General features: G+C 33.7%; 2 protein-coding genes across 2 annotated transcripts in view; one reads left to right on the plus strand and one right to left on the minus strand.

The window, feature by feature from the left end:
• The window catches only part of LOC110464862 (coiled-coil domain-containing protein 105-like), a 14,988-nt gene extending 10,905 nt beyond the window's left edge, over positions 1–4,083 (plus strand). Inside the window, exons 4-6 of the mRNA XM_021520307.1 lie at positions 864–959; positions 1,230–1,343; positions 1,741–4,083. Coding sequence (XP_021375982.1) covers positions 864–959; positions 1,230–1,343; positions 1,741–1,926 — 396 coding nt within the window. The 3' untranslated portion in view covers positions 1,927–4,083. The remainder of the gene's footprint in view (positions 1–863; positions 960–1,229; positions 1,344–1,740) is intronic.
• Positions 4,084–5,387: 1,304 nt separating this feature from the next.
• LOC110464888 (ras-related protein Rab-14) overlaps positions 5,388–15,707 on the minus strand; it is a 17,751-nt gene continuing 7,431 nt past the window's right edge. Inside the window, exons 6-9 of the mRNA XM_021520349.1 lie at positions 14,347–14,434; positions 13,152–13,182; positions 12,401–12,469; positions 5,388–11,050 (exon numbers count right to left, since the gene is read on the minus strand). Coding sequence (XP_021376024.1) covers positions 10,945–11,050; positions 12,401–12,469; positions 13,152–13,182; positions 14,347–14,434 — 294 coding nt within the window. The 3' untranslated portion in view covers positions 5,388–10,944. The remainder of the gene's footprint in view (positions 11,051–12,400; positions 12,470–13,151; positions 13,183–14,346; positions 14,435–15,707) is intronic.

Consider the following 15,707-nt stretch of genomic DNA (forward strand, 5'->3'; position numbering starts at 1 on the left):
GATATCTCGAGTAATTATTAACGGATTAACTTCAAACTTCACAACAAGGTTAATTACCATGAAACCTCGGACAAGTTCGATAACCGCCATTATTCGACCGTAATTATTGGAGTTATTCCCCTTGGTTTCATTAATGCGATGCATGCGTTCCATGATGTTGTATTGCACTCATTGATCTACCAGTTATGTTGAATGATTTCTCTTTTAATATCAATTACTCACAAATACTTCATATATTTCAATCATACAAACAACTGCTCATTCAATGTGTGACGGGCATATTATATACCGCTCGCGGTAACCTTGTTCACTGGTGATAACCACTGGTAAACAGGACTTTTACCAGTGATAACCCCTGGTAAACAGGAATGTCACCAGTGATAAACCCTGGTAAACAGGAATGTGATAAGTGTTTCACCAGTGATAACAACTGGTTATAATAGGAATTTCACCAGTGATAACCCCTTATAAACAAGTGTTTTACCAGTGATAACCCCTAATAAACAAGTGTTTTACCAGTGATAACCCCTAATAAACAAGTGTTTTACCAGTGATAACCCCTGAAAACAGGACTTTCATTAGTAATACCAGTTTAACACTTGGTAAACAAGACTTTTACCAGCAAAAAAAACTGAAAACAGGAATTTTACTATGCAGTGATAACCCCTGGTATATATAGACAGGAATTTCACCAGTGATAACCCCTGGTATATATAGACAGGAATTTCATCAGTGAGGACCCCTGGAAACAGGACTATGTCCAGTGTTGACCCATGAAAACAGGTTTTTCACTGGTGATAACCTCTGGTTAATAGGAATGTTACCAGTGATAACCCATGGTAACATATGTTTTAACTTTGTAGCAACACTTGGGAGTAACACTTGGCGAGAACAGACATGGAATCCACAGGGCTCAGCGTTGGTACGATGCCACAGAGAAGGCCAGAGGCTACACACTGGTATGTTTTATAGGTGTCCCACAAATAAATCATCTACAATTAAAGCTCATCAATACTTACTGAGTTCTAGTTGAGGCTTCGAATACTGACACATGGCCAGCAAAGATAAATAAGTCAGATTACAGACAACTTGATTAAAAGATTTCAAAATAAGTTTGGTTGTGATTCTCCCTTTTATAATAGCTTGAAACAATTGGGTTAATACTTATATATCTAACATCATTTTTTGTTTGAATGACATCACTGGTTACCATTGATTATTGTTACCAGGGACCAGTTACAAGTGCTGATATGACCACCAGAGAGAGGTTGGACCGTCCCCTCGTGAGGGTGTTCCACCGACATCCCGGCACACAATTACCAGAGGCCCAGGAGGTCATCAAGGTTAGCTGCTTAGAGTTGATGACCGGATAAAACTTACTGAAACAATTTAATTTAGATGGAAATCATCTTTTATTTTCACTCCTCATAGTAAGGACTTTCTATCACCACACTTACACAGATCATTGATTTATTTTAAGGCATGATCTTCTATATATATTTGAGTTGAAAGTTGACTGTCTTAATGATTAAGCATGAATTTTATCTCTTAAAATATATAAATAACAAAGGGCAACACATTCACGATACACTTATTGATAAAAGTGTGATACTTGCAACAACATTCTGTCTTACATAATCAATTTTCATTGGCCTATTTGATCACTGTATAGCTGGATAATGGTATGTATATTGGTTTGTACGAAACTGACCAGAGGCGTCTTTTTTTTGTATTTTCTAGAACGGTGGTGGTTTGCTCCAGTCACTCACAGCCACCAGCCGGAACATAGGATTGCTCAATCTGGCTAACATCAAACTCCGGGAAGACATCAAGAGTAAGGGTGTCGCGTCATCTGTAGATGCCAGCATCATTCGGCTGCGCAGGAGGAGAGGAGATCACAGATGGACCTTAGGAGCTGCGTTCTAATCCCAGTTACTGCATGTTTGCTGTGAACATTGAAAATAAAATAGGTACAAGGCATCCACAGAGGGGATGGCATCATGAGGATAGTTACCGAACATGTCAATTCTTACAGTCGGTTTATATCTAGTCTGTTACCAACAGGTTAAAACAAATCTAATACCTTCCGGATTTTTTATTTATAAATAATGATTACCAGAGAAATTCTACAACTTTCTTTTAATTGTGCTTTGTAATCAAAACCCTTCTCCAGGAATAATCTTGCAAGTTGTGAGTGTGAGGGAGAGAAAATGTGATTTACAAATCTGGTTTAACAAAATGGAAAATTTGTAGAATTGTTTTGGCTGTAAGGAAAAGAACTGGATTGAGTGATTGACAATTTTGTTTGATAATTTAGTGGATGATCACCAACCTTGACCTAATGTTATAAAGTGACATTATAATAAATATATTGTTCGTGTTTTGTTATTGCTATACCAATAGATTTGGTATACATTTCATTCTACATAAAAATCTTTTATTGTCATTTTTAAAAAAAACCTCTAAAACTGCAAGTTGCAGTGTATTTTTATGATATACTCTTATTTTCATTTTAAAGACACTTGCATGTTTACACGATTTATTCATTTTTTCTGCAAAATGATTTTATTAAAGAATGTATGCAAAAATTACTTTCTTACTTTTTTTTATATATTTGTGCTCATTTCTTCACATTAGAAATTATTATTAAATTAATTTTGTTGCACTGTCTGTGATTGTTTTTAGTAAAATGAGTAGTCTTTTTCAAATTGAAAAACCCCCTGAACTTTTCATTTATTAAGTTTTAGTGTTGCACTCAATGGTTTTCTTTTAAATGAAAATAGTATTTTTTATCGCTGCTCAGTTTGACTGAGTTGACAACAGTATTACAGAATGATAGTAGCTATTGTGGGTACTCCTTGTTACATGTTATAATCAGTATTATGGCTGCTGCTACGTAAGCAGCCCGGACCCTGTGAAGGATTGGATCTGATGAATCAGTATTTAACTGTTGAACCGGTTTAAGTATTAATAGTCTGTATTGGAAAATAAAGGAAAATAACCTGGATTGATTTTTTCCATCTACCTAGGTATATATACAAAGTATTATTGAAACAGAAATGAGCTTACACCCTTACATGAGTATCCCTGATTTTGCTCAACCAACATATTTGTTTTTGGTCTTGTGCATTGTATGCATGAATGCTGGTTTGTATCAAAACAACATTTACATATTACTGGTATTTTTTTCATTAATTGTTTGCAAAATATATTATACAATACAAAGTATTTGTTAATTGCTTGTTGTTACATGTAAAAGAAACAAATAGTATATATTGTTCTGTTCACCATGTACATTATATATTTATACATGCTTATCATTTACATTTTGTATGATATACATTATGACCTGCTGTCGCGTTGTCTGTGATAACATGTTTGTTAGTGACACACGTTTTTATTGTTGAGTTGTTAAAGCTACTAAGAATCCTAAGCATTCGTTTTTCTTCCCTTTTATTTCCTTTATAATGGTTTTCGAAATAATGTGATAATTTTCTTTGTAAAACATTGTTTTCGCTCCCATGAAACTACACAAAGTTCTACTTAGAGTTGATTGTAGACTGTGATATACAAACTTGGCTATGCTGCCAAGGACATTGGCCTAAACGAACACATTACATAGCACTGTGATGGATGTTTAATATTATTTGTTTTCATTTCAATACTTATAGTGAAAGTCCTTTGATATGTAAATAAAAGGTGTAAATTTTAGGTTTTATGATAATTTACTCCAAGTCAATAGCATAATTAAGTTCCATCCTTATCAGATTAATGTAAAGTTCTTTTTTTGAATGAAATTTTCCATAAATAAATTGGATAATGACCAAATTTTTAAACTTACATTAAAAACAACCACTCCTTTTGATTTCGATTTTGTAAGAGACAGCATGAGTGTGCAGTTAAATAGGAGTTTAGATTTTAATAGTCAGTAGTATTATGGTTGGCCCCCAGTCTTTCCAACCCTTCATTTCACTTTCTCTGTGATAAGTTTATCAGCACTGTATCATTGCACTGCAAACCCACTGTTTTTGTTGCACACCTTGTCAGACTATTACGAGTGCTAAATAAAAGGCTTGATAGGCTTTCATTGTGTTGTGTTTTCATTGGTTCTTACCTTTATACACAAATACAGGTGGTCCAATTCATCAATGTCCAGGAGGATTACATTCTAAGTCCATATTCATAATAGTTTATCTGAATGTATCTCCAGTTAACATTTATTATACACTTGCTATTGAAAAGATAGTATAACAAACACCTCGACATTTGGACTTTTTAAACAAGAGTGTATACATACCATGCAACCAGTCAGGAATTTGAAATGTTTTCAATATACTGGAGATGGAAAATATGATCAATTGATAATTATCAGACTTCAACAAGTGCTGGAAAATTTAAGAAAAATGAAGAAGAACGCTTGTTTTTAAGAAGAGAACATTCATATTACAAATATCAATCCACCGCTTCCTTTCATAATCCAGGCGAGTTTCCTAGAAGTATATGTTGTATACATTTTCCAATTAATCTTTTACTTGCCTAATTTGTTGCATTAACTTAAGACATCCAGGTGTTGGAATTTGGAAGGTCTATACATGTGAAGACTAAATTACCTGTAACCAAGTATTTTAAGGCTTATGGATGCCTCTTTCATTTCATACCATGTTTGAAAGGTTATCAACTTGTCAGTTTAACAAGGAACATAGCTTTATGTGCCCTAATACTTCCAGATCAAATTCCAAAGTACACAAGTGTGACAACATATTAATTGAACATGAATAACTTGTATGACTACCCGACTTCATATGTAGTATTTTTTACAGGGTTGATATGCAATATTTTCGTACTGTACAAAAATGCAGACAAAATGCATAAAAATAACAAAGAATAAAAAAGATCCTTTCCTCTCATTTATTACTGCATTTACATACTTATATCACAATGTGTTCAGGATGAGTAAAGTAATGGTTTGTTGTACAGAGTATGTAGCACTTTAGATTTGAAACTGGTTATTGTTAAAAAATGGAGCTCCCGAAACTGGAGTACACCTATACAGTAATGGAAACTTATAGTGTTCAACACCGATCAGGTGGTAGAGGTATCATACATTGATTTGGAGAATGGTAATAGTGACCTATGTAAAGAATTACATCTATGGCACGGCATGAATACATGCAAGTAATTAGTAAACCTCTTTTTAAAAATCCACGTAATACTCATAATTTCACGATTGAAAAATCATGAAAAAATGTAAAACATCAGCCAAAATATAAATCCAAATAGAGTTCCTTCTTTAAAAATTGAGGAGATACTGTATTTCTTAAAAGACTGCATCAGTTAGCTAACCATTTTACAGAAACATACAGTACCTGTTGGCTGTTTTNTCAACCAAATCAACCCCCCCCCCCCCCAGTTATTTTCTGGTTGTCTAGTTTGGTCTTATTTCCTTTGACAATAACACACACTTTAAGACAAGCCTCATTATCTGGTTGTTCCACTATTCAACAATTGCTCTAAGTTCACCCTTTCTTTTTTTACACCGAAACTTTCCTATTAATCCAGTTGTAATTTGCCAGAAAAAAACGTGGTTGGATAACTGAGACTCAGCTGTATTCAAAGTCTTTATCAAAAGGATATCACTTCCTGGAATGATAGCCAAAGACATTGATGATAAAAGGGGCTGTTAATCTAATTACATACAATAATTTTTAGTCTTGATATGCTTATTTCAAATAAACATAAAATACTATATTTCAATCATCAAATCTAGATATATTTTCACAATTTTTCCCCCAACTGATTCAACTAATCACATTACAAGTTACGTTGTTGTATCTTAATGAAACACCTTAATTTGACAGACGTATAGTATGACATGTCGGTTACATCAGAGAAAGTGAATAAGATGTGCAATATAAAATTGTTATTGTCTACACGTCAGGAATACGTGGGCACATACACACAATACAATACCAATCAAACTACTCGAATGTCTCTCATTCATACTAGGCATTATATCAAGTATTATATCATACACCAACAAAATACAGTAGATTTTACTTCTGATGAAACCATACCAAAATGCCAAATGTTTAAAAGCTCCTTCCCTGCAAAAGAATACTGAAAACTCTAGGTAAGTATCTGACACAGCCACACTGTAAAGGGTTACAGATTTTGACTTAGTATGAATTCAACCAAAATGGAATACACCTCAACTATTGATGTTGTTTATGTAAGGGGAGACAACCTGGAGTTTAAAGTTAGAATTAGATTTATGACAATTACTTTTGACCCTTTCTGACTGATATTATGCTTTGAATTGCTATTGGTTTATATCGGCTATAAGATGACTGAAGCTCATCATCAATAATAAAAGAAAACTTGACACTAACTGGGAATAACCACCACAAAGGACATCAATTTATACTGTATCAAATCTACCACAGCGACAACCTCCAAGACTTCAAAACTATCCATCATCATCATTTCCATGCTATCAGGCAGTAAAACACTTACACTATTGTCTGTATGTCCATTGATACACAATTACTAAAACAAGTGATATCTTGGTAAATCGCTTGGTAACATTGCTGGATAAGGGATTGGAAATTTATATACATATGTACCTCGTTTATCGAGTTATAGGTTTATTACATAACAAGACTTTGTTTTAAGCACAGCATTTTAACAACTGCTAAAGTTCATGATTTTCTTCTGAGTTCAAATGTGAGGAAAGCGTTGATATATTTAGAATACATTGATTACCTTCAATAAGACAAATGACTTACATAAAGTGATCTTTCAACAATTACAAGGCAGTACACTACAAAAAATAATAAATTAAAGAAATCAACCAAAGGTGATTTCTTTTTTTTTTATCATTGATAGCATGGAACATAATTTATAGAATCATATAAATAAAGCATTACATAGATATATATATATAAAGGGTAATATATAATTTGCACAAGTACCTGCACACAAAAACAAGACATTTTCTCATAAACACAACAATGTATACATATATATATATAGACTTTCCAATATGTTATTTATAGCTTCCATAAACAAATTTAAAAATGAAGGGAAAAACAAATCAGAATGTGCCAAATTTCCGATTCATCCATTGTTCTTAATATTTTTTGTCAAATAATCTTTAAAAACCAGTTGGTGAATTCCTTTTTCTACTTTCATTTTTACAACAGATCATAACACCTTTCAAAAAGAGAAGTATGTATCAATGTACCAAATATTCTGTTTTGTGTGGCTGCACGTAATTTTCTTCAATAATCTGGACGACCAATCCTTATAACACTGTTTGTACCATGCACTCTAAATCCACCAATATATTTGATTTTTGAATTTTGTGTCAGAGGTCCTTCTTTAAGACATCACATATGTTTTGTATGTACCTGTATTGGTAAAACACTAGCACTCTATAGAAATCAAAAACTGTTACAGAACAGGTAGAAGTTATCAACGCTACAGCTTTGTGGCTTGTTAATCAGTAGCTGAATCTGTATATGATCGAGAAAGCTTTTTCCTTCTGCTATTTGAGCAAATGAACATTGGGCTATGGTATTGCAACTAGATAATTGTTTACAAAAAGTTTTCATGCACCTTACTGTATAACATGAAACTTATGTTCAAAGTATATTTAACAAGCTCTACATAATTTGATTTCGACTGACTGAAATTTTTTCAATTCATGCAATCATGTTTTGGTTTGATAGCATCCTGTTTGTACAGTATCTCTGAACAAAACTTTTCCTTGTTTTCTTGAATGTAAATGAAATAAAATTTGAAACTATATGCCCAACATTATCATTTTAATCAAGATTATTTTATTTCAACAGAAAGGAAAAGGAATTTTGATGCCAAACACAATCTCTATCTTACCAAACCAAATCCTATCACAGTAGTAATAAATAACCCTATATATCTACATTAAACTAAAACAAATCCTACGTCATCTGATACATAAACACAAAGCCAAATGAAAGAGCCATGAGCATAAAACTGTGTGGAATAATTACAGCTGAATATACTATTAATATTTTAAAGTAACTTATTCTATGTCAAGGAAATGACAATTTCAGAAATCTTCTCCATAGATGTGAAAAGTGTCAATTGAAAATTAAAAAAATATTACTTCACCAACAAAGAACTCTGAAAAGACTATCACTGCTAAACAGTAGGACCAACCACACAATGGTGATACGTTAACGGTCAGTTGAGAGAGTGTTATGTATACACAGAACGATGATATCAAACACCTGTTTAGTAAAAAAACACGTGATCTGTTATTAAGACTATTTACACTGAGGCTAAATCACAAACAAAGCATCACACTCATACCACATGTAAATACATAGTTAAGTTTATATACATAGATTTTATCGTGTATACATAATCTCTGTGAAATATCTTAGTTGCTGTCCATGTTGTATCTTTTACCAGGTAAGATTTATATAACACATACCTTTTTGTTAGGTATGGGGCTGTTTCATTGATTACATCATACTGCAGGCCACATCAATTTCAAGCTAGTATACCCTATTAAACTCAAGAAAATGGTAGCTAATCAGACTGATGTTGTGCTAATAGGTTTCTTCAATGTCATTGGAAGCTTCCATGGTCACCACAGGGGAGTTGTTCACAAGTTGTACAATATATATACGAGTAAGATTTATTCCTCAAGTAATCATGAAAAGGGGTGGGGCCATTTCAATTTACCAATATCAAAAATGTATTAATAGTTGTGTGATCTAACCCGTCATCTACAAGAAATTTCAGCTGCAGTTTAATTTTTGCATTGTTTATCCTTCGTAATTAGGACAAATTGATAATGACAGCGAGCATCAGTAACCAACATAATATACAAAGTAATTAAATGTGAAGGCGCAATCACACGCGCTGAATATGTATTTTACCAATAAAGGGCCAAAGTTTGACAGGGCGAAAAGTCCCAAATATACAGTAATACTTTAGGTTAGGAAGTTTATAGGTGAAGGTGTATGAAAAATAGCCTTCAACCCCTCACATATGATTAATTCTGGAATAATCACATTGGAATAAAGTGTTTAATGTTGTAACCCATTGTTAACATAATTGACATGATTATATGGAGTATCAACACTCTACAAGCTCATAAGACGGCAAGTACTCGTAGAAAAATGTATGGTAATAAATTTTCCTCCGAGAATGAACGTCTTATCAGAATTACTGAGTGCTATACTAAAGCATGTCATCTTGTGTGTACCTTACAAATATCAAATCAATGAACCAGGTGCAAATAGCAATAAGTAAAACATGTTATACCGAGTTCTTAGTGTGGTACTCGGGTATAAATGGGAATTATGTCGTAGTAAGGTATATATATTAAGTTACATCATCTGAAATGGTACGTTGGATCATATCTTACATCTATCATGTAATATCAGCTATATTTGTTTTTGTTGATGTTCAAGCTAAATCATGAACATGGATGGCTAATTTGATAGCAAATGTTTTAAGTCTACAGCCATAAAACTGGCAAACTGGTTTAACCAAACATGCGCAAGATGCCTTTTATAAACAAATTGCAAAACAGACAAATATTTGCAAAAGGAAAATCATGACAAAGTGGCAGTCGTGACGAGATCCAGACATAAAATTATATATGTGCTCAAATTTATCTTAACAGTGGACATCAAGTTTAAAACTATCTTACAACAGGGAGTGACCTAATGGACACTGGTAATCTGTTGGCAACAACAGCCTAGTAAACAGTACAATGTTATAACACTATTATGTGAAAGTGTAGAGTAGTATATAAAACTGTACATCCATCTCGGACTGTGTATAACATCAACAATGTGCTATCAAAATTCACAGGATCATCGTTATTACATTGACTAGCTGGGTAACAGATGGGGAGTTCACATGCAAGATAGTAACTGTACAAATTTACTGAAGATACATTCCACTTAATAGGAAATTTCTGCTTGTTCTCAGTAAAACCAGGTGTAGAAAGTCGAAAAACGAATTCCACAGTTGTATGTGTATTACTTGTTTAAAGTATTGAACAATTCAAAAACCATTTTCAAGTTTAAAAGGTAAGTGGAAGATAAACAGCGGTACTGGTACGAAGTGCTCCTTGTTTGTAAAACCAGGTAAATACAAAACAATGTCTCTCCCTGTGCAACAGCTGTAACCAGCTTGGGTACATCTTTGTATCTGTTTTAATACACTGTGATTCGATGATTGCACATACAAAAATGATTTGTGTGTATGATTCACAACTAATAGAGAAAATTTTGAAGAATGTTTCATCTCTTAAGATGTACATGTATATCACGTGGACAAAATATCACATATATATACAATGGTTTCTCTCACACATCATGTAGCTCATCATTCAGTCTCATCACTCACATGTCCACCACTGTCAAATACACAAGTTATGCCGACTAATAACGCAGCATCCACTTTCACATCCACGTGCCTCTCCAGGCAGTTCTATCCTCGTTGTTCTTTGGGGCCACAAATGCTTTTTGACATAAATTTTAACCTTTTTTATACTTAAGTTGAAAAAAATCAACCAATTTTTTTCTCTTCTAAACACTGTTTCATCCAGTTTGGTCTGACCAAATTTAATTAACTATTTTAGTTGATTTTTGACTTATTCTAGACCATAACCTCAATTTTCAAACAAGATTTTTTTCTGAAGTTAATGCTTGCAATCAAGTTTCACTTTTCTTCAAACTGGATTTAAACTTCAATAAGCAAGTGAACAACGAAGGATTTGAAAAGTTTGGAAAATGACCCAAAAATACTCGTGTGTGAAAGAGTAAACTCCCTTCTCTTCACTCTCCTTCATGCATGTGTCCATGGAATGGATAGTTTGTAATTTAGATTTGTACAGTGTGTACAGCTCTCATCATACGTCATACAGCGTCCATCCAACTAACAGGCGCAGCCCTCCTTGTTGGGTGCTTGGTCGTTATTTATAGCATTCCTTGGTGTTGCTGGTTTGTGCTGTACCCCAGACTCGGCTGCATTGAGGTCCAAACTGAAAAAGTTTGAGCAAGATATCATGGTATGATATGTCTCAATTAAATTGCCTTGTCCAGTAACATAAGACATGTAATATTATTATAGAAATTTTCCCCAAGTTGACTTAAAGTCGACACAATCTAAAAAGAAGTGTTTTACTGTAAATGGTTCCTGACACGCTATGCATTGCGACTGGACATCACGTTTAGTAAATAACAATGGGTTATGTATGAATGACCCATCCAAAGACGGGCAAGGACAACCTCGTCTCGGCGCCTCTCTCTGTAGCTAGGATACCACTCACTGATTTTAGGTTTAATACCTTACATGTCTTAAATCTCTTTTAGAAAACATAACTGTCTCTTCAATTTTAGGATATCTGAAAGCTGTTGGTCTTTTTAATAAAATTTGAGTCATCATAGCCACTTTCAATATTCAAATTGAAGTTTGTCACCTTTAAGTTTGTTTGATGTTTTTGTTTTGTATTGGATTTTTTTCGACCATTTGTTGGCCCTAATGACCTATCCTGTATTGATGGGCCATTAAGCATTTAATAATAATAATAACAGTAACATAAATGTTGCCTACCAGTGTTTTCACAACTTTTTATTACTATGACCTAGTCTTTTTTTACTTGGAAAATACAAATGCCATATTTTCACAAAATTTGGAACATTCTGCATTTTTTCTTCTGTTTTGGGTAAAATACCTGACCAATTAATATACAACACTTAACATTAACTTTTTGAGTTATTTGTCCGTCTGGCAGATTATTTTAGGAATTTAAATGTCTACTTGTACCACCAATAAAAGAGGCAAAATTTAATTTGTGCTCAATTATTCACATGGTATGGTAGCTATATATATATAGAAAACTTGCAGCTATGGAAATTCATGACCCTTCCTTTTTTTCTTTTTATTTCCACAATCTTCCAACACCGAATGAAAACAAGGTGTGTTTTACTGCCATATTTGCAATACACATGGATTATCTGATACTTGATTACTGCGATTTTATTCTGCATGCCCACAAGCAATGTTCTTGCAATCAGGGTTACTTGAAAGCCTTGTAGTGTATGGTAAAGGCAGCAAGGAGTTCAGAAACAGCCTAGGTACATCGTCACTAAAACACTTTGTAGTGAATTTAAATTCAATGTTATCTGCAATTTTTATCAACTTGTCCTGTTGGGCAAGGTAGAAAGGGGAGTGGGCCGACCTTCAAATTGTTGATTATTTTCCATAAATGTATTATCATACTTGAACTTAGTAAATCATTTTATCAAAACCTGATTAAATATGGCTAAAGTCATGTCATGGAAATTATCATGGATATTCTACATGGTGCTCTTAAATGTGACATTCCTACCTTCCATCCTGTATATTTTGGTAGATTTTCTTTGCTGTATCTAAGAAAGCATCTTCTACATTATCACCACTGAAAAAAAGAAAATATATAATATCTGTAAGAATGTATTCTTAAATAATTGATACTTATAAAATGGAATACTTGAAATATGTTATGCCCTGCATAATTTAATGACATCCCTTTTATACAATGCACTATTAAAGCTACTTCTACAGTATAGCATAAGTTGAAATTCTTTAAGATCTGTTACTCTATAGTTACTTAACGTATATTCTAATGAAATGCATGGCCATACTGAAATGTTTTTAACATCAATGACAAACAACTGCTGGATCAAGAAAGTTTACCAGCAAGTTGAAATTTGGAAAATTATGAAGGGAATGGGGTCATTTACATGACCTATCAACACCTAGCAAAATCCATCATATATATAGAAGATTTCATCAACTTGTGTTGAGTTTTTACAAATAATGTGTCATAAAATAATGTTCTTTCGTTCAGAAGTTACTGTCAGGACAATTATAAGGGAATACATTACAATCGTCCGACTACTTGCTGCAATCTTGATAGAAGTTATGAGTGTCAAAAAATATTGTTTCAGATATACTGAAGTTACTGCCTGGACAAGGTGAGAACGAAAGAATATCAAAATGCAATTTGTTAGTCAACCTAATTGGATTGTTATGGGACAATAAAGTGTTTTCAAAAAAATGCAACGGCTACATCATATAATTTGCAAATGTCAACTTACGTTTTGGCACTGCACTCCAGAAACATCAAACCTGAAGTTTATAAAACAAAGGGTTTCTTTAAAACATGTTATGTTGCATTACATTTTAATTTTTAACTTTTCATTTATTATCCTTGTTGCAAAACCAAAAGTTTCTAGAAGGCTCCTGGTGCCCACCATAAAATGATCTTATCAGATCCACAAAAGATAATCTTTTCCCCTCTTTGCCCTACATTTTTCCTTACAGGTGCAATTACCCAGTCCCATGTTAGAAATCCAAAACAAGAATCTTGTACATTTATTTAATCCATGTAATATCATATTTGTAAGTGGACCAAGGGCAACATGAATATTTAATTTGAGAAACATCCCTCAATAACTTCCTGAGAAGCTTATTAGAAATAACAAAACTCTACAGTCAAAATCCAAGATTTTAACCTGTCGGCTACTTTGTTTTAAGACCAGGGGGAACCTACAAATAAATTTGAGAAAGTTCCCCTTTTTGACATAAATAACAAAAATTAACAGCAAAAGCAAGAAATTTTAGAAAAATTGGTGAAAATCCACCTGTAAGTTTCACAAAAGAAGTTGTTTGAATGTTTTGCACTTTGTGAACACTTATAAGCCTGCCCCTCAACCCTCAGCTCTGGATGGTCAATGAGTACAGATTCTGCTCCCATCATGAGCTTATGATTACCACCATGTTTCATCAAAATCTGACAGAGAACTATGTACTGGGAAATTTTCGCTGCAGTTTATTTCCCCCTTTTTGCCATCTGTAACAAGTAGGAATTTATCAATACAGCAAATATAAGTCAACAGCGTAACAAACATTGTAATTAAATGTGATGGGAGAAACTAACACTGGGCAAATATGGATTTCAAAGGCGAAGGGGGAAAAGTGTGCCTGGACGAAAAATTCCCGACATACAGCATTTCTTTGGAGAAGACGAAAATGTGATTGTTAACGCATGACAGACCAAGTATGTCAGACAAAAGGCAATTGCAATGTGTCACCTGAGTAACTCAAGACCAGGGAGGTTTTGCTTCAAGAATCCTATAAATACTGTTTGTTTGATTTCTTAAGGCCAGAATAACAACCTCAAATTCAGTGAGAGAATATGCATTGTTTCTTTAAGATGGTTTTTATATATCGAAAAATATTGTGACAAATAGTTTACCACGGAATAGTTATTTGTGTTCATAAGAATGTTACCATTTTCATCAGCAAACTGTTTCGCCTCTTCATATGTTACGTCTCGCTGTGCTTCTAAATCAGATTTGTTTCCGATCAGAAATATTACCTGTAAGAAGTGAAAAGTTATTATTATAATTGGATTCTTGACAGCCCATCAATACAAAAGAAATAATTAGTGCCAATTTAAAGAAGTGAAAAGAAAACTGAAGTTAAACAACCAGATAAATCTAGTTCAATCACACCGTTTTTGTTCCTGGCTTAATACCTGATGTCATATGAAGAACCTGGGAGCCACTGCCCCCCAAAAAGAGTAGAAACTGTAGGCAGAAAAGCCAAAACATTTTAGCCTTGGGTATTATCATCTAATAATTGTTAAAAAATTAACATTACACTTACTGATCCAGAATGCATTACTAAATCGTTTGCCGACGATGTTCAAATTTTTAGACAATTCTAAGAATCAATGAAATATGTACACTACTGGTAGGTGCATACAACATCACAAATTTGCTTGTAAGAAGCCTGAAGTTGCAGTCATACACACCATATTAGGATTAGTGGTACCATACATATTGTGTTAGGGGTTGTGATTCCATACATGTACACCTATATCAGGGGGTGGGATATACATACTCTATTAGGCCAAACAAATTTGATTGCTTGGTTCTCAGGCCCGCGCGCATTTCATGGCACCGTGCGCATTGCCGATTTTAATGTGAAAGTAATAATAAAAAAAAATTGTGAATGCGCCAGCTGCCATCTTGAAAAAAAAACGAAAATTGGTCCGCATGTCGTTTTTACTCGTTAGTCACCCAAGTCCCCAAAATGTTTGAATAAAGGTAAGGATTGAGATACAGGCAAGCGTTAAAATGATTATGACTTATTAGTCTTGTATACAAATGGTGCTCATTTCGGTACAAATAAGGAATGGGGGGTTTGTGATTCACGTCTGGAACATCGTGGGGGGATTTTCAGAGGCTTGCTCTATGACGGGTCTCTACACAACTATAACAAGACAAGGTAATGACCACAATGAACGTTTTACAAACTACACAATAAAAATAAATTGCCCTTGTCTCGTTTTTTGCCATGTAAAATAAATACCGCCCTGCCGCATCTATTTTGAAACAAGAGATCCCAGAGGGATCTTGGCGCCCACCTTTGTACCATCTTCATTAGTTCTTTGTTAGTTCGATCTTTTCTCTTCTTTCCTCTAATCTGTTTGATCGAGTCATTTTAACAGTAAATGCACCTTGAGGTAACTTTTGATCTAAACTTAATACTGATGTGTATGAAAGCCAACCTTCAAAGTGAGTTTGTCATTTCACATATTTACTAGTACAGTACTTAATGTGAAAGAAATAGAATCGATCATTGCA

The sequence above is a fragment of the Mizuhopecten yessoensis genome, unplaced genomic scaffold (genome assembly GCF_002113885.1).
Source record: "Mizuhopecten yessoensis strain PY_sf001 unplaced genomic scaffold, ASM211388v2 scaffold11039, whole genome shotgun sequence".
Classification (NCBI taxonomy): Eukaryota; Metazoa; Mollusca; class Bivalvia; order Pectinida; family Pectinidae; genus Mizuhopecten; species Mizuhopecten yessoensis.